Here is a 25,437-nt window from a genome sequence, read left to right on the forward strand (position 1 = left end):
TCAAGAAAGCAGAAATAGAAAGTTTCTTGTATTTCACTTTTCTTACATATAAATCATCTAAAGCTAAAGCACATTTCCATCACAATGTGAGGCCTACATTAACACCATAGTGCAGTAATGCTGTGTGGAAGTGGCTGAGCGGCACTCTTGTGCACCCTGGTCTTCCTGCAATGAGCAGCAGAGAAGAGGTGGAGGAGGGGGTGGGGGGCAGCCTCTGCTTTGTGCAGGCCGGCGCTGCATCCCCCGTGGCAACGCACAGCCCTGTCATCTCCTGCCTCGCACTCGTGCCCGAGTCAGGGGCAACATACTCATTAAGCCTTCCTCTTTTCCACAGAGCTCTTCATCGCTCTCTCCATCCTCCCCCTCTCCTCTACACTCTGCAGCCATCACTTCATCCTACATCCCACTTATCTCTTCACTCTCAGCTCACTTTACCATCAGGGAAACCTCAGGAGACAGTGAGAGGTGAAGATGGTAGAAAAATCCAATGTAATCATACGAAAATATAACACACTGGTTAGTAACAATGAGCTGAAGCTCAGGGGAAAAGATGGAGAATGATGGATGAAAATCTGAGTGATAGTAGAATAAATGAGGAAACCCTGGAGCTCAATTTTACTTCTTTCGCTTCCACACTTCCAAATTTAAGTGGGTATGTGTGTTCAACAGCTGAAAAACCAAAAGCAGTTCCTCTAATGTCCAGCAGGGGCTCCAGCACAGTCCCACAGACACCATGTTAAAACTTTACAGCAGATATAAACATGTTTAATGTCATGATCCTGGATCATTTTGTGTTTATTCTGATTTTGTATTAGATTAGGGTTGAACCTGGAGTTTAGTGTTTTATCAGCCCTACCTGTGTCTGTCCTCGGTGCTCTGTTCGTGCCCCCGTGTTTGTGTTGTAAAACAGTCTGTGTGTTTCCTGTTTTACTTTGAAGGTTTGTGTCTCGTCTGGTGAATTAGGTTCAGCTGTGCTCCCTTCCTGTGTAGGGATGGGTACCGGTATCGGTTCTGACATAAACGGTAGTAACCAGACCGAAAAGCAGCGCACATTTCGGTGCTTGTTTTTGGTGCTTTTTTTTCCTGAGATGTCATACACTTTGGATACTAGCCAATCATTTTACCTTTGCAAGCGTAGTAGGCGGGCCCAGGTACGTACGTTCTTTTAGAGCAGAGCTACAGATTAAAAATGCCCAAGGCAAAGCAGTCAAAGTCTGGCTGTACTTCACAGCAAAAGATGCAAACTCAGCAACCTGCAACAAGTGCTTTAAGCTGATACTGTGATACTGTCAAAGGAGGTAACACCTCGAATCTGATGAAACACCTGGCGACGTATAGCATTTTGTTAAAAGCCGAGAAATGCGCCGTATTTGATAGCTTGCTGTGAGACCTCACACCGGGCACATCTACTGCGGGTGGGTTGCCTGTTATCGGACCCGGAGTTAGCAATATCCCTCAAAAACCCGAAGAGGAGAGTCCTGGCTCCTAGCCCTGCGAGTGTAGCAGAAATGATGATGGATGATGATGGCAGCAGCAGCCGTTCTTCTCTGAGTGAGTGGCTTAATGTTGTCCGTGTGTAATTTACGTTGAGTAGGCTAACCACGTTATTACATTAATTCATGTAAGGTGAACTAGCAAACACCGTCGTAGTTACATGCGGCTGTCTTCTTGTTTGATGGCAGATACTGCCTTCACCCTGGCCAAAAAAGCTAAAATGACCAAAGAAAAAGTGGAAAATGCTAAACATGAGAGGTTTTTGGACAAAGTTGGTGTTTTTTTCCATTGTTTAAGCACTGCTTCCAGCCAAGAGGGATGCCATAAATCCCCTATAGCTGCAGAAAAGGCTAACATTGTTATCTTTTTACAAAAAAACAGCTGAACATGAGAGGTTTTTGGACCAATTTTGTGTTCTCCATTCTTTAAGCACCGGTTCGAGCACCGTTTAAGCACCGGCACCGTTTCAAAAGAACCAGTTTGGTACTGGTATCGGATAAAACCTAAACGATACCCATCCCTACTCCTGTGCGCCATTCCCTCATTACCTTCTGTGTATTTATAGCGTGTGTCTGCCTGTGTCCCTCGTTGTGTCGTCTGTGTTTCTTGGTAATCTCAGTGTCTCTCTGTCCTTTGTTCCTGCTCTCCTTTCTCGGCTCGTCATCCCGGTGTAACTTCCTTATGTTTTTCCGTGAGTTATGGTTACGGGTTTGGTTTGTTATTAGTTTCCCCAGTCTAGGTTTATGTTTAGTTCTGTCCTGGCTTGGGTTATTTTCCACTGTAAATAAATCCTCATTCGCATCTCCACCGCCATCTGCATCTTGGGTCCTCATTCATTCCACTACACGACTGTTGCCTCAGCCGTGACATTTAAAGCCTGATTCTCAAAATCCCATGCATGAAGTACATTTGAAACCCTAACCTTAACAAAACTACATGGCCTGAAGGTAAAACCAGCCTCAGGAGAGGCAAAGGCATCAGCTGTGGACAGTGTTGGGTAAGTTTCACTTTAAATTAGTAACTATAAGTTACTCATTGCTTTCAAAGTAACTAGTTACTAGGGAAAGTAACTTTGGTTTTACTCAGAATTCTCTTGTTAATGTGTTGCTTCCGTAACTGGATACCCAGCAAGTTTGCCAGTCTTCTAGCTTGCTTACTTGCCACAAGTGCACTGTGCCACCTACCTAATAGAAAGGAAAAAATAATGTGCATATTTCCACGAGAGAAATCCCACGCCTGGACTGTCATTGACCACCACCATGATTCTAGCCTACGTCACAGAGTCATGTGTGCTTTTTAAATCCAACACGAAAACTGCAGTCGTGGTGCTTTTGATTGTACTCAGAACTCAGAAATTCTGCCTGTTGTGACAGTGATGTTCACTGTTCTGATGGTATATATGCATCAATCTATCAATCGTTTGTTGTAAGATTCAGATAATTATTTTTTAAAAGCGAGACATTTTAAATGAGAATAAGAAAGAAAAGTACTTCTTTGTGCCCCCCTCTCCCTGTTAATGCCCTACCTGGCGCCCCTGGCAAAACTTTGCTAGACCCGCCCCTGCACAGTTACCAGTTGTCAGCTACATAAAAAAAGGATCCTGGTGTTATTTGTCTCTCAGAAACAGTTCATAACTTCCCTTCAACTCATTCATGTCACCTAAAAGGTAAACCTGTTTCTCCATCACAGCTCTGATGATTCAGTAAGGACATCTCCTGGTTTCATCTTCATGTTTCCCTCTCACCACATATCCAAACCGACATCATGACCAGCAGCTTTTACAGCTGTGGCTCCAGCAAACATCAGCTGATACTAGAAAGTAATATTAAATAAATTCTAACAACAGCTGATCAAGCTTAAACGTGCTGCTGTTGTTTAACGCGACCTCCGCTGGTTTCCTCTTTCTGGCGCAAAGTGGGCGATAAACAAACGAGAGAAAAGCCGATCAGCTGATCATTGATCAGTTTCATGATTGAAGTAGAAACAGGAGAGGGAGGGGAGAGAATGAGAGAAGAAGAGGCAGCTGTGCAGCAAAGACACAGAATAACTCCAGCTGTGTGTCTTTTTCATTGTAGCTGAATTACGGGACAAACTGTTTCTTTTCACCTCAATACGAAACGTGTAATATTAACTCTAAATACGAGACGATTCCATTTTTTAGGGGACAGTTGGCAAATCTAATAACTGACCTTATGAACAAAATTAAGTTCAACATCAGTAACATCATAGCACCCATCCAGCTGTATAGAAACTCCATCATGCTAGCTAGTACCAGTATGAAAAAGTCAGCACAACGAAAATAAACTCCACCCAAACTTGGTTTATATCTGACCCAGAGAGACTGCAGCTCATAACTTCTTACCTGAAGTTCAGTTCACCTGACACTCAGACCGGCAGCTGCCTCGGGTCTCTGCTCCTCCCGCCTCCCCTTTCCCTCATCCACCTGCTGGCCTCCACCACTTGCTAATGTTACTGAATCTGTGGAAGCTCCGCGATAGCCACCACACGAAGTAACGAATAATAACCCTATCTAAATCCCAGTAACGATAAACGTGTTCCTGATTTTGGCATAATAACTAGTTACCGTGCTCGTTACCAAACTAAAAACGTAGTTACTGTAACACGTTACTTAATGACGCGTTAGTCCCTACACTGGCTGTGGATGGAGCTAAAAGAAGATATAGACACATATGATGGATGTTTTGAGGAGGCTGAGCTGAAGATGTTCAGATGTTCATTGAGAGTGGGTAGCATGTACAGGAGTCCATCAGAGGGACAGCTCAGAGTCAGAGAGACTGAGATGGTTTGCATGTTGTCAGAGGAGGGAGAGATGATGATGAAGATGGGGCTGTCATGCAGGAAGAAAAGAGGAAAGCCTCAGAGGAGGTTCATGGATGTAGAGAAGGACATGCAGAGGGCTGGTGTGACAGAGGAGGATGCTGGAATAGGAGGCAGATGATCTACTTTGGTGCCCAATAAAGAAAGAAAAAGGGGGAGGAGGTGGACATTAACATCAATAATTTCATGTCCTCTTTACTTTCTGTTTTTGTTTTGAGCTCATCCTTGTGTTTCTCATGTCCCTGTCTGTAGTCTGATGGTTTCTACATCCTGCCCTGTATCTTCTTCTTTAATCACCTCCTGGTTTTGGTCTTCTTCTCTCTTCCTCAAGCTCCTGTGTCTGACTCTTCCTCCGCCTGCACATTACAAAGACTTTTTCTTTAAAAATTATTACATTTGGATGGAAACCCAGATATCTGAACGATGTGTGTGCTGGACCTGTGCCTGTGTGTGGTTTATATATTCTGAATTAAACAGGATGTCCAAACTGGATTCCTTGTGACCTTTTCAGGCAACATGTTAAAGTCACGGCCACTTCTGTGTCAGGATCAGGCACACTGTAGGTTAAAGGAGGTGCCTGCATCTCAAAAAACTGAATATTTTTATAGTAGTATATCCAGTAACCGTGCAGAATTTGTTCACACAGGGATGAGAGAGTGGTGAGTGTGTGAAACAGCAGCAGCTGCAGCATTACTTATCAATGCCCCCTCCCCATTCATAAACATGCAAGATGCTTATATAACGCCAATGCAGAGCCTCTTCTTTCCCAGTGCTATTTATAAGGCCCACAGCTCGCATGGAGAAGAGCGCAGCCAATTCATGCTGAGCCCTTCAAGACCAACAAGCCCCCCCCCCCCCCCCGCCCCCCCAGAGGGGGGGCTGCCGGGCCCGACTTCAGGGAGCTATTATTAGAATCACGTCATGGGAGAGCCTGCGAGGATAGGGGGAGGCGAACTGACAGATGGGGGGAGGGGGAGATAACGGCGGGGCTGCTGCTGATGGAGCGAATGTAAAGGCTGGGAAAACCCTGAAGTCCATGTTTAGCCACACGACAACATTAAACAGATCTGTCAGAGCGCCAACAGATACATATAAAAATACATCTGACCTCTGATATTTACATACATTTAGAAAGTATTTAGCAGCTATTAAAGATGGATTCATTTCAGCCTGCAGTGCTGAGATAAAAATGAAATCAGCATATGGAATATGAATGCTCTTTCTCTATGCTTTTGTATAGTTATGGTTACAGACTCATCTTAATTTGTTAGAGATAATCAGCCTCATCACTTCTATCTTTTTTCTATTTTCTATGTCACAGTATTATTAGAAAATACAGTTTTTGACTATAAGAACTGGGCACAGTTATTACGTTCGTTAACGTTTCTGTGGCTCACATGGTCAGCTTTCTTTCATGGAAAAATAGGAAATAGTCACAAAAAATATATATATGCTAAAATACAAAGACATGGTCTGTCATTTTAAGCACGTCTTTGAAACTGATCTATTTCAGTAGGAATGTTTCATGTATCTATATTTTTTCAGAGTATTTTTTTGTATTGCCTTCAGTACATAAACATTAATTATTAAAAAAAAAAGTGAAAATCTGAAAATTAAGCAGTTAAAAGTTATGACTGTATCCTAGGCTGCACTGAGACTATTAAAGTTCTGAAGATGGTACATCCCATGCAGAGACTTGGACTTCCATGATAGCTCCTCTTCCTCATCACCATCTGTCTTCAGCTGTTGAGATACTCTCAGAGCAGCTCATTAGACAATTTCAGGAAATTAAGCTTTGTTCATGCTGGTGTCTTATTTCTTACTTTAAACTCGAGGCGAAAGTATCTCACTGTGGTAACAAGCATGAATTCAATTCAGATTTATTTATATAGCACCAAATCACAACAGTTGCCTCAAAGTGCTTTATATTGTAAGGTACAAACCCTGCAATAACAAAGAGAAAACAGAAAAAGCTCCAACAATTATATGACCACCTGTGCAAGTGCTCTGGTGACAGTGGAAAAGAAAAACTCCCTTTTAACAGGAAGAAACCTTCTGCAGAACCAGGCTCGGGCAGGGGCGGCCATCTGTCGCAACTGGTTGGGGTGAAGGGAGGAAGTCAGGAAAAAAGAGATGCTGGAGATGAATAATAACTAATGATTAAATGTAGAGAAGTGTATAGACACATAGTGAGTGAAGAAGAAACACCCAGTGCATCATGGGAATCCCCCAGCAGCCTAGACGTATTGCAGCATAGCTAAGGGAGGATGTAGGATCACCTGATCCAGCCTTAACTATATGCTTTATCAAAATGGTTACATTTTAAGCCTAATCTTAAAAGTAGAGGTAGTGTCCATCATCTTAATCCAAACTGGAAGTTGGCTCCACAGAAGAGTAGGGATGGGTACTGGTGTCCGGTGCCATGATGGCACCGGTTCTGACATAAACGGTAGTAACCAGACCGAAAAGCAGAGCACATTTCGGTGCTTTATTTCGGTGCTTTTTTTTCCTGAGCTGTGATACACTTCTAGCCAATCATTTTACGTTTCCGAGGATAGTAGGCGGGGCCAGGTACGTACGTTCTTTTAGAGCAGAGCTTTCCCTGGCGGGTCGCGGAGTATGGGAGTGCCTACTGGGGTCAGCGGGGGAGCTGGCCCCAGGGAGGGCAAGGCAAGGCAAGGCAAGTTTATTTGTATAGCACAATTCAACAACAAGGTGATTCAAAGTGATTCAAAGGGAGGGGTCACCTGCCCCTCCCTTCCTTCCCTCCCCATCTCCAGCTGCCTCCCTCCTCCCGCTCCACCACAACCACCCACACATGCAGGGCCTTGGAGTAGGGGTATGTCACCAGGGTGCAGAGGAGGCTACCCCCCCCCCCCCGTCCCCTTCTGGCTGCCTCTGCCTCAATTTTATCCCACAACTTAGACATTTACATTACTCACACTCTCATTACACATACATATAGGATCTTGGGGGTGGGCACGATACACGGAGTCCAAATTACCATCAGGGTGTACACCCCACCCCTGGCGTCGTTGCCCACCTCTCAATTTTGAATACACGTAGACATTGAGGGCCAGCAGGAGGGGCCATGCGCTTACCTGCTGCTCCTTGGCAGGTAGCTCCATGCCCTCCTGGGTTTTAAATGCACCTTAGAACACACATGCATCAACACTACAATGAGCGGGTGGATGGAGGTTTGGAGTCTTCTCTCACCCCCGTTCTCTGCGGCCTGCTGGAGCGGGGGGCCTTGGAGGAGTTGGCCGTCCGACTGCGGTCTGGAATGTGGGGCCTCCCTGCTGCTGCGGAGTCGGGGCGGTCTGCCTCTCCCCACCGCAGGGAAAAGGGTAACACCACCTGGGTCTGGGTGCGATTCCCCCCTCCAGGGGCAAGGGTACCTAGACCCGGTTCGTAGAGTACGCTTGGGGAGTGTGATCGTGTGTACAACGTCTCTTTATGTCTGTCTCCACGTTGGTTGAGTGTGGAGTAAGTGCATATGAGAGCATGAGGGTGGGAATGGATGTTTGTGTCTGTGTGTGCCTGTATGTCTGTGTCTATATTTCAGGTTGGGTATCAGACGCCACCTCTCTGGGGACATCTCAGGCCCTCCATGTTTGGAGGCCTATCTCCACCCACCACCACTTCCCCTGCCAGTGGCGGACTCCCTCAGGTGTCGGTGCGTTGGTGGTTCTTTGTGTCTGGGGGTGGGGGTGGGCGTCCGGGTACACACCGGCTCACTCCTTGGCGGCCGCTTGTCAGGGCCTGGAGCCTGGGGCTCGCTTGGGCCACTTCGGAGGTGGGGTGCCCCTGGCCTCTCGGCCTGGGGCTCGGTCACTCAGGCACAGCTGGCTGCCGGTGGAGCTCACGGGCGCGTCACTGCAACTCCCCCTGGCTTCTGCTCCGCGGCTGCTGAGTGAGCCCTCATCTGGGACTCTCTTCAGCTCTTACTGAGACAGTAGCGCGGCTGCCCCTCTGGTCTTCCTTGGTCTCTTGTGTTCTGGGGGCCTCTGGATGTCTGGAGTTTTGATCTCCTCCATACCTGCTTCATACCCTGGAGGACAGGGCTGTGGCTCCCCACACTCCCTAGCAGATCGTTACATGGAGAAACCTTTGGAATACAAGCATGCTGATCCACACAGGTATGCACACAGGTGTACACACGGGTATTCACAGACGCGGACTACAGCTTTCTTGGCTGCTGCCTCAAAGCACATTGTGCGCTGTCTATCTTGCGTGCTGCACAATATCGTTTATTACTTAGTATCTACTGATATTTACTGCTAGCTAGTTTATTGTGATGGTGCCGTTTTATTTTTTATTATGTTGCTCTTTGTTGTTTGCTTTCTCTTCTGTTTTTTTTCTCCATACAGGTGACCCAGGTGTTTTTTTTGTTTTTTTTTTTGTTTGTTTTTGTTTGTTTTTGTTTTTTCTTTCTTCCCCCCCCCCCCCCTTCTCACCGTCTCTTCTCCCCTTTGGTTTTCTTTCTCTCCCTCTCTTTCTTTCATTCTTTCTCCCTGTCCTATCCCCCAGTCATGTCTGTCCCGTTTGTAGCAACTGAAAATAAAATAAATTCATAATTATAATAAAGGTCAATCAAATGGACCAATATGGCAAGGCCATGATGATCCACTTGGTAAAATAAATCCGCTTGGCATCTTTCTTGGCCTTAAGACAACAATTCTGATGGCTAAAGATCCAAACGGGACACAAAAAAAAAAAAAAAAAAAAAAAAAAAGGAAATTCAGCCATTTGATTCATGTTACAGCTGCTCATGAGTGAATGAACATGGTGCAATGAAAGTATTTTTAGAAGTATATGTTTCCAAAAAAAAAAAAAAAAAAAAAAAGAGCAGAGCTACAGATTAAAAATGTCCAAGGCGAAGCGGTCAAAAGTCTGGCTGTGCTTCACAGCAAAATATGCAAACTCAGCAGCCTGCAACAAGTGCTTTAAGCTGATACTGTGATACTGTCAAAGGAGGTAACACCTTGAATCCGATGAAACACCTGGTGACGTATAGCGTTTTTTTTTAAAAGCCCAGAAATGCGCCGTATTTGATAGCTTGCTGTGAGACCTCACACCGAGCACATCTACTGCGGGTGGGTTACCTGTTATGAGACCCGGAGTTAGCAACATCCCCCAAAAACCCGAAGAGGAGAGTCCTGGCCCCTAGCCCTGCCAGTGTAGCAGAAATGATGACGGATGATGATGGCAGCAGCAGCCGTTCTTCTCTGCGTGAGTAGCTTAATGTTGTTTGTGTGTAATTTACGTTGAGTAGGCTAACCACGTTATTACATTAATGCATGTAAGGTGAACTAGCAAACATCATCATAGCTACATGCGGCTGTCCTCTTGTTTGATGGCAGATACTCCCTTCACCCTGGCCAAAAAGGCTAAAATGACCAAAGAAAAACTGGAAAACAGTTAAACATGAGAGGTTTAGGACAAAGTTTGTGTTTTTTCCATTGTCTAAGCACTGCTTCCAGCCAAGAGTGATACCATATATGCCCCATAGCTGCAGAAAAGGCTAACATTGTTATCTTTTTACAAAAAACAGCTGAACATGAGAGGTTTTTGGACCAATTTTGTGTTCTCCATTCTTTAAGCACCGGTTTGAGCACCGTTTGAGCACCGGCACCGTTTCAAAAGTACCGGTTTGGCACCGGTATCGGATAAAACCTAAACGATACCCATCCCTACAGAAGAGTGACCTGAAAAGTGAAGGCTCTGCCTCCCATTCTACTTTTAAATACTCTTGGATCCACAAGTACTTACAGCAGTTACATTTCAGTGGGTATAACAGCTAAATAACACACTGGGTAAGAATAATCTGTTCTGGTTTGTCCTCACTGAAACAGTTTTACATTTTATAAATGTGTTGTTATATTGCTATGGTCCCTGTTGATACTGCAGAGACGCTGCACACTCTGGATCAGGGCATGGATGTAAATATGAACCGTTATTTAACATCTCTGTGGCTCCAGGGAGCCGTGAGACGTGCTGTCAGTGTAATTATAGAAAACATCAGCTGACCACATCAGTGTCTAAACTGGGCTTTCATCACTGACATGAATAAGCATTATCAGTGAGCACAAGCACTCAAGATGTCAGCGAGACGAGTGACACGCTGATGTCTGAGGAGACTGAGAGGATGAAGGAGAGACGTCCTGCCAGGTCTGACAGCTGATTGGTGTCTTCAGATAACTGCAAACAACCCCACAGGAGGAAGGGTGGGAAAAGGCAGTTGCCATTGTATTCTCTGTGGTGGTGTCAAAAAAACCAAGAATTTGGATCCCCACAGCAAAAATCATTTTCCCCGTGGCATCAGCCTCATGCCAGTTATTGCTCCACCGCTTAGAGGTCCAAATTAACAAACTCTGGATCGGCGGATTAGAGACACCCACCCACATATGCAGCTTTTGATGGGCAACAGTTTAGCGTTGAATCACATCACTCTGGTTGGTTCGACACATTTTTCTGATGTCAGGTGTGCAGCGAGATTTGGCCAACACAACAATTTCCACTGATGGAGTCAAAGAGTCAAAAGTAGATATTAGCAGATATTGGACCTGAATGTGTCTGCTGACCTGGGAGAATAAGGGAATAAGTTTGGTTCCACGTTCTATGAGGCGTTACTGACTGAATTTAGAGATGCTTTTCAAGGTACAGCCTGCAGCTTAAGGAGAACATCATGAAAATATTCTCAATCTGTGCTTTGAAAATTACTGAGAGATTGAAAATATGTCAGCGTTTTGAATCATTTACAGCTGCAGACAGAAAACGTGCTGGATTTTTAGGAGCATCACTCGTGATGCTGCAGCAGAAAAACCCAGATGTTGATCCACATGTAGTGACACAGGAGGAGCGTGGCAGGACATCAGCAACAAACAGACTCCGCTCTGCTGCATGAATAAAAGATGTAGGAAACATGAAGTTGAGCACTGGAGGACAAACTGTCTTTCTTTTTAACATGGTCTGTATCGGCGTGGTCAGGTCAGCGTGTCGCTGCATGGATTAACAAAAGGAAGGTGTGAATTAAACAGAGGAACAACAGAGAAACACATAAAAACTAGTTTAATAAAAGCATTTCACAGAGCTACAGCTGACCAAATGTGCAGTTTACACAAATCAAAGGAATGCTTTCCTTCATGAACACATGATGCTAGCATGAGCACAGAACCTTACTATGTGTCATTGAAACATCAGGAGAGGAAGTACACGATGCATTCACTTACTCCGCCAGTGCTAGCACTTTCTGTTACATCTCAATAATACAGGGTCATAACATGGAAATAAGAAGGTAATATCACTTACTTACCAAAGTAATATCTTGTATCAGCAGTATTATATAGAAATGTATGTAACTGGATAACAAAGTGAAACTGATGGTAGCAATTGTCACGATCCTGGGTCTTATGACCCAGTGTTTTGAGTTTTAGTTCATTTTGATGTTTATAGTATGTTTAAGCTCATTAGGTCTCCTATGTTCATTTGCTTATTAGTTCCCCCTTGTGTTTCCAACATGGGTTGGAAACACAAGGGCTCTCCCCGGCTCTTCATGTGTTTCATGTCTGTGTCTTACGATGTCAAGTTCTGGTTGTCATGTCTGCGTCTCATTATGTCTCCTATTTTATTTGGAAGAGATCCTGTGCTTTTATATTATGGTTTATGTTTTGAGTCCTTTTGATGTACTGTTTCTTGTTTCCCTAGATGGTTATCTTAGTTTTAGCTCTTTGGCTTTGTTATATGGCTTCCCTGTGTTCCATGTTATGTCCACTGTGATGTTTTGTACCATGTTTCAGGTTCCTATGTTCTGTCTCCCCAGTTGCTGTTAAGTTTGCATGTTTTGGAATTCAGTCAGTGTGTTTCCTGTTTTACTTTGAAGGTCCATGCCTCATGTGAGTGTTTCTAGTTTTGTGTCCCTGTCTCGTCCAGCCTGATTACTCCCAGCTGTGCTCCCCTTCTGTGTCTCATTCCCTCGTTATCCCTCTGTGTATTTCAGCTCTGTGTTTCTCTTTGTCAGTGTTGTAGTCTCCCTCATGCTGTGTGTGATTCTCCCCGTGGTTCCTGGTATACTTTATGTTTAGCTTTCCCAGTTTAGTTTAGTACTGTTTTTGTGTTTCACTTTTGCCAGCATTAAAGCTGTGTTTTTGAGTTTACGTTTTGTCTCTGTGAGTTTGCGTTTGGGTCCTCTCCTGCCTGCCACACAGCCGAAACATGACAGCAATGTGGAAACACAACCTTGCTTCTGATCATTGTCCTGCAGCAAACCTTGAGTGCTCTTTAGCTTCTGGGCATGAACGAATGGCCGGATGTCCTCCTTCAGCATCTCCTGTCAGAGAGCAGAATTCAAGTCGTCCAGGTTGTTACACAGTGAAGCAGTCGCAGACCATTATACCACCATGTTTAATCTTCTTTTTAATCATCATTTAAAAACTGCATTTTGCATTTACTCAGGGTTTCTTTATCTAATGATAAAATGTATTTGATAATCTGAAACATTTAAATGTGACAAATATCAGGAAGGGTCACAGACAGACAGACATGTGAGTCTGTGAATGGTATATCATTCTTCTGGTGTGTTTGGGTTACACCATGATGGAAAAAGCAGACATCTTTGACTCCAGTGGTCTCTAGTCAGACTCCATCGGTTTCTGCAGCAGTTAATCGTGATGATTTCTTCTGGTTGAGTGAAGACTGACACTTTTGCTTTTGGTCTGGTCTGGTTAGAAAGGAAAGAACAAGTATCTGCTTTGCTTCCAATCTTTTTTCCAGGAAGTACAAGCTCACATTAATCCCCAACCCCTTGGAGGCTCTGGCCTCAGCTTTAGCATTTACTCCACTTCATTAGTTTGATTTTCGATCCACCTGGAGCCCACTGACAGTACAGTCTGGATGTTCCTCCACAGAAAATAGATCAGAAAACATCACATCATCAGTTAGGGATTTTAAAGAGCTGACCTTTTCCATTTAACTATTTCGTGCATTGTGTTTGAGTGCAGCGAGGCGAGTGCGCAGCAGTGTTTAATGGGTCCCTGGCAGTGTTCCTCCTGAAAAGGCAGCTGCCCAGCTCACATCTCTTTGGAAAATGGCACATCAGCCCCCCACACAGTTGGACAACACACAGCAATCACAACATTGCTGGGTCCCGCAGGAGCCACTGTCCACGTTAACGAGTCAGCAGTTATATCCACACGAGCTGTATGCATGTCAGCATGTCAGCAAGTCAGTAGGGAGATCCTGCTGTTATCTGTCAGACATTTCAGATGGCTTCATGTGGTCAGTGAAAGGACTGGGACATTAGCTGTAGCTTCAAGGCTGGAAGCATAGTGAGGCTTCACCCAGTCAGACAGAGGCTGTCTCACAGGGCTCGGGTTGTACACAATATCTAACAGCAGTTCTCTCATGAAGAAAGCTGAGCTTAAATCCCGCAGCATCTGTCCATGCACCCTTCAGTCTACACCCATAAAGATCAAGTCAAAACATGTTGTTAGAAATCTAGGCAAAAACCAACTGACTTTCTTTGATTACACTGTGGTCCGGCACGTCCTGTTTGATGTTTTTATTTAGTGAGCCAACCTGAGTGAACTGATTGGACATGAATTCCTCCTCCCTCACTACGGCTGTCAGCCTTCAGGCAGAAGACAAAAGGTCAGAGAAATTCTTTAGACACCTGCAGCTACTGCACTACCAAACAAAGCTCACATAAGAGATTGCACTTCACTCATGCAGGCCACTTTAAGCTGTGAGTGAATGTGTGTTTGTGTGCGCGCGTGTGTGTGCGTGCGTGCGTGTGTGTGTAAGCACTCTGTCATGACTCTGATGCTATTTTTGAGGCTTTGATGATACTTGTTTTAATGTCTTTGTTTTGAACCTGCATCGCTGTCCTGTCTTGTTTTTAGCTCTGGATTGCTGAATCTTTTTTTCTGCACAATAAATTTAGCTTCGGGTAAGAAGCCTGTAAGAACAAAAACATGAGGCTGAGGAGGTTTCGATAGGTTTAGATCAGACAGAAGTTTAAAACTATCCCTAAAGCTTCGAGTGTCTCCAGGAGTACACACACATACATACGTGTCATATACACACACACACATACGTGTATACACACACACACACATACGTGTATACACACACACACACATACATACGTACATATATGTGTATGTATACACACATACATACGTACATATATGTGTATGTATACACACATACATACGTACATATATGTGTATGTATACACACATACATATACACACATACGTATACACACATACATATACACACACACATATACACACATACATATACACACACACATATACACACATACATATACACACACACATATACATACATATATATACACACACACATATATATACATATATATACACACACACATATATATACATATATATACACATACACATATATATACATATATATACACATACACATATATATACATATATATACACATACACATATATACATATATATACACATACACATATATATACATATATATACATATATATACACATATACATATATATACATATATATACATATATATACACATATACACATATACACATATATATACATATACATATACATATACACATATACACATATATATACATATACATACATATATACATATATACATATACACATATATACATATATATACATATACATATACACATATATACATATATATACATATACATATACACATATATACATATATATACATATACACATACACATATATACATATATATACATATACACATACACATATATACATATATATACATATACACATACACATATATACATATATATACATATACACATACACATATATACATATATATACATATACACATACACATATATACATATATATACATATACACATACACATATATACATATATATACATATACACATATATACATATATACATATACACATACACATATATACATATATACATATACACATATACACATATATATACATATACATATACACATATACACATATATATACATATACATATACACATATACACATATATACATATACATATACACATATACACATATATATATATATATATGTGTATATATACACATACATACATACATACATACATACATACATACATATATATCTAAATAAATAAATAAATAATCATAATCAAGGTCTAATGAGGTGGATGAGGATGGCTCAGATTTTTTTATGACCTGAAGCAAACAGTGAAGAAAAGCGCTGGAGAGGCTTTGGGTGTCTGATGAGCTCCAAGGATTTAAAGCCTACAGACCATTTCATTTTTAGAGGGTCCTGAATGGACAGAGAGACTTGATGAATTTAAGAATTTTATGATTTAATAAAGAAATTTGCAGACCTGCACAGAGATGGTAAAATTATGATGACTGATAATAGAGATGAAGACAACAGACGATGAGGACAAGGAGGAACAGGGGTTTAAATGCACCAAGGAGACAGTCAGAGGGAACTCGGGACAATTGGAGACATTTAACTCATTCACTGCCAGGGTTTTTGAGCATTTTTACTCATTTTTGAAGAGCCACAGAAAACTGTGTGTTATGATCATATAAACGCTGAACCTACCAAAATGAAGAACAGACTCTCTTCTTCCATCCAAAAAAAAAAAAAGCTTGTTTCTACCATTTTCCATTCTTTAGTAATCAGCTGTAGAAGAGAGGTGGGTTCCACCAAAAATGCCTGTTTTGACCACAAAAAGGGAGAAAACGAGCTTTTTGTGAAAAATACATTTCAAGCAGTCTGATGTTCACTGACAAGCTGCCCGAGGTTGTATTCTAGCCCCTCCCATTGAAAAACGTAATTGACGTCTATAGACGTCAATGGCAGTCAACGTAAGTTTTTCAATTGACGTCTATAGACGTCAATGGCAGTGAATGAGTTAAGGATGCAGGGACTGACAGAAACGGGGAAGCAGTCTCATCGTGACGAGTAAAGTTTACCTTGCCTGGATGGGCAGCTCTCTGGGTGCTCAGCACCCCCAAAGCTCTGATCCTAGAATCGCCCCTGTAGCACACTGATGCTTACAATCAGAAGAATTCTTCTAACAAGTACAAAAATACAGATCTGAAGTGTTGTCATTGTCAAGTAAAGACCCCTCAAATATTACAGCAATAAACCACAACAATCGGACGATCTTCTAAAAACATCCCTGTGGCTTATTGAGACTAAATTGATGCGGAAAAAATAGATTTAAAATGTGTAAATGTGTTCCAACATTTTCTGAGGTGACGGTACATTATGATAATATATGCTGTCTGTTAGAGATATATGACATGGATACACTGCAAAGAAGGACTTCATAAAGGAAGTGTTCCCATAATAAAGATGTTATTGTGAATATTAGCTCATTAGAACACAGACTTCTTGATCTTTTATTGTCGTTTGTTTGTTTTACCAACCAGTAAAGACGTGAATGTTCAGCCACCTTCAGGAAATCCCTGCTGTGACCACAACATTTCTGTGGGTGTGCACTCTATTTTTAGAAAGCTCATCTTTCTTTGAGGGGATTCTGGAGTCTATTTTTTGCTGAGGGTCCTGATGGTCTGCACCATTTAACATCAGGAGGGGGGTCAGTGGTGCAGACTGAATGAGAAATTGCAGCGGTTTGGCTGTCAGCACACAACAGCTTAAGCAATTAAGCAGTGTGGGATTTTAGCAAGTACTGCAGTCAGTGTGTGGACTCAAACCACGGTGACAGGTGCTGTGCTGCATTTTGTTGCATATCCTCCTCCTCTGGCTCTGTTCACTGATGGTTTAAGCCAAAATATTATAAAAATAAAACAAAAGAAAGAACCTTTGAACTCAAACCTGCAGAAAAAGAGCAAAAGAGCTGCTGTAATACACAGCTCATTATTTTGCCCATAGTTGTTGCTATAAAGCAATTTTTACAAGTTGTAGTTTCATAACAAAAAGCATCTATTTAATTATACATTCGAAAAAAGTAATAGCCCTGCGCAGTGTTTTCTTTTCATGTTCGGGGGGGGGGGCTCTTGTGTATATGCAGGTTTGGAAAGTCATCATCACCTGTTCTGGTGCCACCCTGCACCCCCCTTCCCTCCTCGCCAGCACAAAGGCAGACTCAGGACAATGAAATGTAATTTTGGGTTTCTGTGAATTTCTTATCCTTTCTATGACATCACTCCTCATTAGTGCTTTCTGACAGCACTATCATTGGATCAGCGGCTGTCTGTGCGACTGAAAGGACGGCTGAGAGGTGAAACTCTCAGCCTTTGCGTTAGTGAAACTCAACGCTGCTCTTTGATAAATAATTGATGGATCCTCAGGTGGAGGCAGTAACACAGCAGGTATAGGAAGTGAATCTGTGCTGAGGGCAGCTCAGTGAACTCTGCTTTATAAAGCTGCACTGAGCCTCAGTTGTTATAGCAAGGTGGAAGGCTCCTGTGATATTATACACCGATGATGTGATGATATTTCAGGTACACTGTGGACACATATGCTAACCACTGAACTCTCCCAAAGCTTGCTGTGATTTTATAAATAAAATCTTTTATGTAAAATGTTATTATGAGGATACGTCAGCCCTTTATAACAGTAACATCTCCCATATGCTGTCTGATGCAGCAGATTTCTTACTGTTTTATAGAGTGAGTTAATTTTTCCTACATCCTCCAGAATGCGGCTGGGTAGTGTATTAACTCAGGTCATGAAAATTAAGTCCACATAAAAAGTGTTTAAAACTATTTTGTAGATGATGGTTGTGTTGGTACTGATGTTAAAAACATCACCCAACAAACTTTCTAATGGCTAAAGCTAACATTAACTTCTCTAATAAGGCTGGATCACAGGCTCAAGTCATGAGACTTGTCATTAGAATTGCTAGTAAAACAAAAAAAAAATTGTGATAAAAATTGTTTGAAATCATCTTTTCATTGATGCGAAAAAAAGAAAAGATCTTGAAGTTCCTGATTGAATGACAAGTACGAACATCAAGAATGGGATGAGCAATTTTCTTCCTACCGAGACAACTGGCTGCAAGCTGAGCTGTCACAGGTTTATAATACTGACGTCAGGAGCAGAGAGGCTATATGTTCACAACTATGTACATGCAGATTTTCTTTTCTTTTTTAAGCAATGCTCTGACTATTCTACGTGAAACATCATCATCCGTCTGTCTGCCCTGCAGTGTTTACGTGGTGATAACATCACTGTTTCAACCATATTTGCTGAGTTAGTTATTGGTCAGTGTTATGCAGAGGTGGGTCGAGTATGCAAAAATTTTACTCAAGTAAGAGTAGCATTACTTTAAAATATTATTACTCAAGTAAAAGTGAAAAGTAGTCGTCAAAAAAGTTACTCAAGTAAGAGTAAAAAGTACTTGGTGAAAAGACTACTCAAGTAGCGAGTAACTGTTTGAAATGTCTGATTTATTTTTTAAATAAATGCTATCAGACAAAAATAAATATACAGATTTTAGTATTTTCAACAGGAATATATGTACAAAGATCAACAAAATAAGGCACAACAATAGACTACTTGCACTAGGGCATGTGACGTATTTCCGTTTCCAAATAGTACCGCTTGTGCGTTTCCGGTACGTTTGCTTATCTATCGGTAGCTATGCTAATGTCGCTTCAGAATGAGTATAAAAAGGAAAGTATTTAAAACAGAACATTTTCAAAAACAGGAGAAGAAATACTCCGAGCATTGCTGTGTCCCACTTTGTTCAGCTTCAGCCAAATTTAATGGCATACTAAGTTTTCATGCCTTTCCGACCCATTCCGACTTGAGAAGACAATGGCCGGTAAACATACGCCGGGATCATTTCACGATCACCTCTCACACCAGGGTCTGCTGCAGACACTTTGCCAGTGATCAACTCATAGAGCCAACAACCCTCGATGGTCGAAGGAGGCTTATTAAAGGTGCTGTACCAACACTTTTTGAGTGGAATGGCTATAAAGTTGAACCACCGCGGCGTAGTGTTTGGGAGAGAACGGAGCGACGCCCTGAACTAGTTCCTCCTGACGCTCAAGAAGAGCAAAGTCTTACAAGAGATCATGACTACTGCTCAGTCCCTGAGCCGTCTGCATTGGACATATCTGCATCAGCTGCAGAAGACCTGTCCAAAGACGTGGAGACTCTGAGGAAGGAAATACAGGAGTTACGTGTCCAGCGAGAATTTGGGTTACAGCGTTTTGCTGGCTCCGACACTGACATCCGATTCTATACCAGGTACACCTAAGTTCTATTCAAGCTAACTGTTTAAAATATACCAAGGTCACCATCAGTTAAATTTAGAAAGTTTTTCCAGTCTTAATGAAAACAAAATAGATATTTACTTTTCATCTCTAATCTGTATGCTGGTTCGGTTAGTGACAAGGAACTATTCAAACAATCAGGCATTGCTGAGAAGTTGACTGAAGACATGGCAGTGATGGTAGATAAGGGCTTCCTAATCACTGATTGTTGTAAATGCAAAGTGTACTGCCCACCTTTTCTATCTAAGCAGAAGCAGATGCCAGCATACCAGGTTAAGGAGACGCAGGCCATAGCCAGACTCAGGGTACATGTGGAGCGAGTCATTAGGAGGATCAAACAGAACAAACTTTTTGATAGCATCATTACCATGTCACATGTTTATAATATCAACCAACTGTTTGCAGTGGCATGTATGCTGTCAAATTACCAGAACACAGCATTAGTTAAAAAATGGGTTAAGTGAGACAAGATGGATTTTTCCCAAGACACCAGTGCCAGTAACTTATGGAAAATGACCTGCAGCTGAGGCCACTACAGTTGCATTTCTTCCTTCTCAGCTGACAATACTTGATTACAGAACTGGTACTTGAGTGCTGATAGTTGAGTTTCAGTTATTGATAATTCAAATTCATTGCAAATGTTTAATGTTAATAATACTGTTTAATTATATTACTATATTACTATTCAGATTCAACAAAACTGTTTATCAAAATTATAAAGTAAATCACTAAATCGTTTTAAAATCATAAGTGACATTGAGCTTTTGGAACATCAAAAATACCATTTGTCATTTTCTACAGTTCAGTTGTGTTATTGTCTAAATGTATATCAGTATGCTAGGCATGGAGTTTTAAATACTTACCATGTAAATAAGTTCTGCACAAATTCAACGTTTTAATGTGTGTTTTTAAAAATTAAATTGATGCCATTGCTTAAATAACAGTTTATTGATGTCACATAAAGGTAACATGTAACAACAAAAGAATTCATGAAATATATTGAAAATAAAACATCAGTTATTTTGTTCCAGCCAGCCTGAAGGATCTGTTTTTCTTTTTGCTGTTTTCACTGTTCATTTTTTCAAACACGGGTATCTTGGCATATATATGTAAAAAAAGAAATAGTCTGCCTTTTCTCTGATTGCATTGTGCACATCTGTATCCATGTATATTCTTTGCACTAGGTAGTCCTCTTGTGCCCACACAACAAAGTCACACCACTGCATCCCACTGATGAGCAGTTGTCCTTGCACTTGCCAGTAATATGCGTGGCTCTTTTTTAGTTTAGGGGTACCACATTCCATCTGCACATATTTGCAGTCAATAAAGTTTTGTACATTTGGACATTTGAATTTGACGAAGCCAAACTGGGGGTATTCATTGGGGTCAAAAACAACACCATCAGGAGATGCAGCAAGCAATGGGGTGAATGACCAGACCACAGGGTGAGTAGTTAACATTCATTAGCCTACTATACTCTGCTGCTATTGCAGGCTCCATCTCAGTTCCTCTCCTCATGTCTGCTGTCTGCCTTGTTCCCTTGAATATACGCTCTGCTAGTGACTCGGCCGAGCTCTGGCCTCTGACGTGACACACCTCCCGAAACCTAGAGGCAGTCACTCTGGGCCTGCGGAGCTGATGCCACTCAGACGAAGAGCTTTGCTCACGTGTAGCTTCCTCTATTTTGTGAGCCATTTCCAGAGTTACAGACAAGCTTTTCAGATGCAGAAGCTCTTCTTCTGAGCACACAAACACACAATCTGATGGCAAGATGTCATACCCCTCCAGAGGCAAGTGCGGTGTTGGTGGTGCATCGCGGTGTAGTGTGATGTACCGGGTTGTCAAAACCGGCTGCTGATATGACAGAACACTGCCCTCCTGCACCAGCCCAAAGGCACTTTCCACAAGGGGCTTGTCAGGTCTCATGTTCATTGTGGTCACAAGTGGCCTGTCCTCAATATTAAATTTTGCATATGCCTCCGTTATTCTGAACAAGCAGGGATCTGGTAACGGACCCACCATGCCTCTGTAGAAGCCACTCCTAAAGAAAACATCAATGACAATAATGTAAGGGAGAAGGTTATTATACTGAACAACAACTAAACTAAAAACTAAAAGGTGTAAAACAGTGGTGCATAAGTTAGAGACTGGGATGTATATGTACATGACTGAGTTAGCCGTCTTCAGAAAGTGTAATGTTATATGTAAATTAATACCTATTCTGACACATGTATGTATGAAAAAAATAGCAACATACATTTGTAACACGTGAAACCAAATTTTACAAATCTAATTACCGTACTCCAGTCTGGGCCATTCTATTTGGTACCGGCTTAGTGAAGATCATGGAGTTGATGGGTCCTGGCTTCACACCCTAACAGAAGACACATTTACTATGGATGGTGTTGCTGTTCATATGTAAACATGGACTAATTCAAAAACTTTAACCTCATTTAAATTACCACTGTCCGTGGCTTGTGCCATTGCTGTTCAGATTCCGTGCAGCTATGCACAGGGGGGACAACCGGCACTCTGAGTTGTGAGTAGTGTGCTGTTTGGAAGAGCAGTGCCACTGTGTGATTGCACATAACAGCGCCTGCCACACAGGAGCACTGGCTATGTGTCAGTATCACCGGCGATGAATCCAGAAGCTTAATCTAAGAAGAAAGAACGAAAATTAAAAATGTAACATCTTCATGGAAGAGCCGAACAGGAACATAGTTCAGTGTTATGGTTACGCACCCTCCTGAATGCTTAGTGTTTCCTTCTCTCCCTATTAAAACAACTTAACCATGCTTGATAACTGTAATAACTTAGATTGTGTATATTTGCAGTATTAACTTGTTGTCAAATGTTTCTGATCACCCAAACACACGTTGATTTAACTATCTGACTAGTCAAATTAGGAGTGATAAAGCAGGGAGACAAGGAAAACATTCAAGTTGATGGGCCTTTAGGAATGAACTTAACTAATGCTTAAATGAACTGAACCCCACTGAACGGGGATTAACAACTTTACACAGCTTCCTGCCTACACTTAGTCTGTGTGGTGCCTCACTCTTCCTCATCGACCTGTAGCACAGGGCTCTCACACCGACCTCCCCTGACAACCTGTCTTTATTGGACACTGAATAAAGATACAAGTACCATTAGCATTATTTCTGTATTACTCATTTCAGCATGTCTTAAACATATATATTTTACACTTAGCAAGAGTAGCATTAGGTAGTTAACTACCTCCATAGTTAGCCAACTACCTAACGCCATTATAACAGTGTCTAACTACAAAAGTGACATTAGTTAAGAAAACCTCAACTATAGTTTAGGACGACATAAAACACCGTTTAAGAAAACATGTAATGTAGAGAACTGACATCAAATGAAGGACATAGCGGAGTAACGTAGTGTTTGCATTTGACGTTAGCTAGCGTTTCTTTGTCGGTTAATTTACGTTTTCTTACCTTCATAGTTGTGTATATATGATGCAGCATATAACTTAAATCCTTTATCTAATTTGCTGGCGGGGGTAGTCGTCACTCTGCAAATCCGATGAACATCGGTGATGTTCAATTTTGGGAGCTCTTGTAGGCAGCGAGTGTAGAACGTCGCCATGGTTTAACCGCACCGGAAGCACTGGGGCAGGACTACATAGAACGCGGAAGTGTTAGTGCAAGTAGTCCATTCTAATTTCCAGATTTCAGTTTTTCACAACATAAAGCTTTTTTCACCAATGCCTACAGTAAATAATATAAATATATAAACAGTGCAAACAATTTCCAGTGACAAGATATGCTGTCAACTTGTAAAAATTCATTTTTGCTCCAAATGGCACAGCAGCCGCAGAGAAAACATTAGAACGAGGCATCTTCAACATATGTACATACAAGGGAGCTCAGTTTACCATAAATTGTATGGGTGTGCATCTATTTCTGCATATTTAGCAAAAATGTGCCATTTCTTCACTCAGTGAAGTGATGGTTAAGCTTCAGCAGCAGTTTGCTCTCAACGTTCTTTCTGTGAAGCTGTAACTGTTCAGCAGTGAACAGGAGTCCTGCATGACTGAGAAGTCCTTCACAAGCTCCAGATGCAGGAAGAGCTGTACTGATTTTGATCGACAGCTTCTTGATGTGAGGAACGCCATGTAATAGATCCACACCTCCAGTGAATGGACATGAAAGGTACCTCTCCAGCTCCATTGCTTCTGGCTTTCCTGACCCCATGGATCCATCATCTTAGTCGGTTAGGCCACTGTTTGTGCTCGCCTCATTCAGCTGGCCTCTGAGTCTAGGTGATGTCTGATGAAGTTGAGACCTGTGGAAGATGTATGGTTTTCAAAAGAATTAGGTCTGGTCATTATAGTGCTGTATACACTGCCAAGCTGCAGATGTTTGGCAAGAAGATTTGATCACACTGGAGATGTTTTTACTAACTCTTGTAGAAAAACAAAATCTTGTCATTCATGTCCCGCACAAACAGTTTGCAATGAATTCCAGATTAAGTTTAAAATAAGAATGCGTGCAAGGCTAAGCAGTGCTAGCCAATGTTTGGCTGTTACTCTGGGGGAAAGACGAGAAAGACAGTGTTGAAAGCCGTGACTGGAGCCAGTGTTGCCAACTCCTCAGTAAGGAAAATCGCTATTGGCTGTCCTAAAAGTCGCTAGAAGTCGCTAAATGATGTCATCGCCTAATTTGCATAATTGGTCATGCTAATCTAATTGTAACCTATGTTGTTGGAGAGAGAAATAACATCGTGGAAGAGACATAAAGTGAGTAAAAAACGTCCTAAATGCATTTAGAGTTTATTTAGAACTACAAATTAAATTTCTTTTAGCAATTATTGGTTTTTTTTTTTATGTCACAATTCCAACCCTGCTCCTTTACCCGGGCTTGGACCGGCAAAAGTGACCCGAAATAGGCACTCTGGTGGAGTTACTTTGTGTGTGTGTTTTTTAGTACCAGTTTTAAACCTTGTGATCCACAAAACAGCATAAGAGTAAAAGAAGAACTGACTGCGTTACAGCACCCGCTGCTTGTTGAGAGTAAAAGCGATACGCGCTTTCACGTCTGAAGGGGTCTGAAGGGGTCTGAAAACTCGCTAAATATAGCGACAAAGTCGCTAAGTTGGCAACACTGACCGGAGCTGCAATGTAGCCTCTAATCTCAATTGTACGTTTGTACAATATAATTATCACGTTCGTACAATACAATATTTGTAGTATGTATATTGTAATAACATGATATTATATAGTTCAAAGGTGAGAGGTATATTGTACCTACATGATAGTATACTGTACAAACATTAAAAGTATATTGTTAGAACAATATACTTTTCACGTTATAACGTGATATATAGCTCTATTTTTCTTTTGCCTGGGTGGCAGCTCTACGCTTACGTATCCGAGACTTTTCAGTGTGGCCTCACAAAATTATCACGACTACAACAACCATGAAAAGAGCTGGATGGACATTGCTGCTCAATCACAGCTGTGTTTTTCATTAGTAATTTAGCAAAGTTGATCGTGTGTGTGTGTGTGTGTGTGTGTGTGTGTGTGTGTGAGTGTGAGTGTGAGTGTGTGTGTGTGTGTGTGTGTGTGTGTGTGTGTGTGTGAGTGAAAGACAGAGAGAGGGAGAGCGAGGGACAGATTTTGTATGATAAGCTTCATGTTATGAACGCACAGTTTGAGCATTCAGGTCGCATCAGAGCATCAGGCCGTATAGTCTGAGACCCTGCATCGTGACCTATGAACTTCTAACCCCTGAGATTCAATTGTACAGTCTGAGCAGGAGCTGAATAACACGACTGAAAA

At 41.9% G+C, this 25,437-nt stretch overlaps 1 protein-coding gene across 1 annotated transcript; it reads right to left on the bottom strand.

Moving 5' to 3' along the window:
- Positions 1-18,896: 18,896 nt before the first annotated feature.
- LOC146555326 (uncharacterized) lies at positions 18,897-23,349 on the bottom strand. Its single transcript, XM_085251910.1, has 5 exons — positions 23,093-23,349; positions 22,667-22,758; positions 22,094-22,288; positions 21,929-22,005; positions 18,897-21,672 (listed from the first exon to the last, which is right to left on the bottom strand). Exons 1-5 carry the CDS (start codon positions 23,241-23,243, stop codon positions 21,033-21,035), a joined length of 1,155 nt encoding a protein of 384 aa, XP_085108036.1. The 5' UTR covers positions 23,244-23,349; the 3' UTR covers positions 18,897-21,032.
- Positions 23,350-25,437: the final 2,088 nt, after the last annotated feature.

This window comes from Mchenga conophoros, linkage group LG17, assembly GCF_057382185.1.
Source record: "Mchenga conophoros isolate Kocher_MC1m ecotype Shallow Benthic linkage group LG17, M_conophoros_male_GT1.1, whole genome shotgun sequence".
In the NCBI taxonomy this organism is placed as follows: Eukaryota; Metazoa; Chordata; class Actinopteri; order Cichliformes; family Cichlidae; genus Mchenga; species Mchenga conophoros.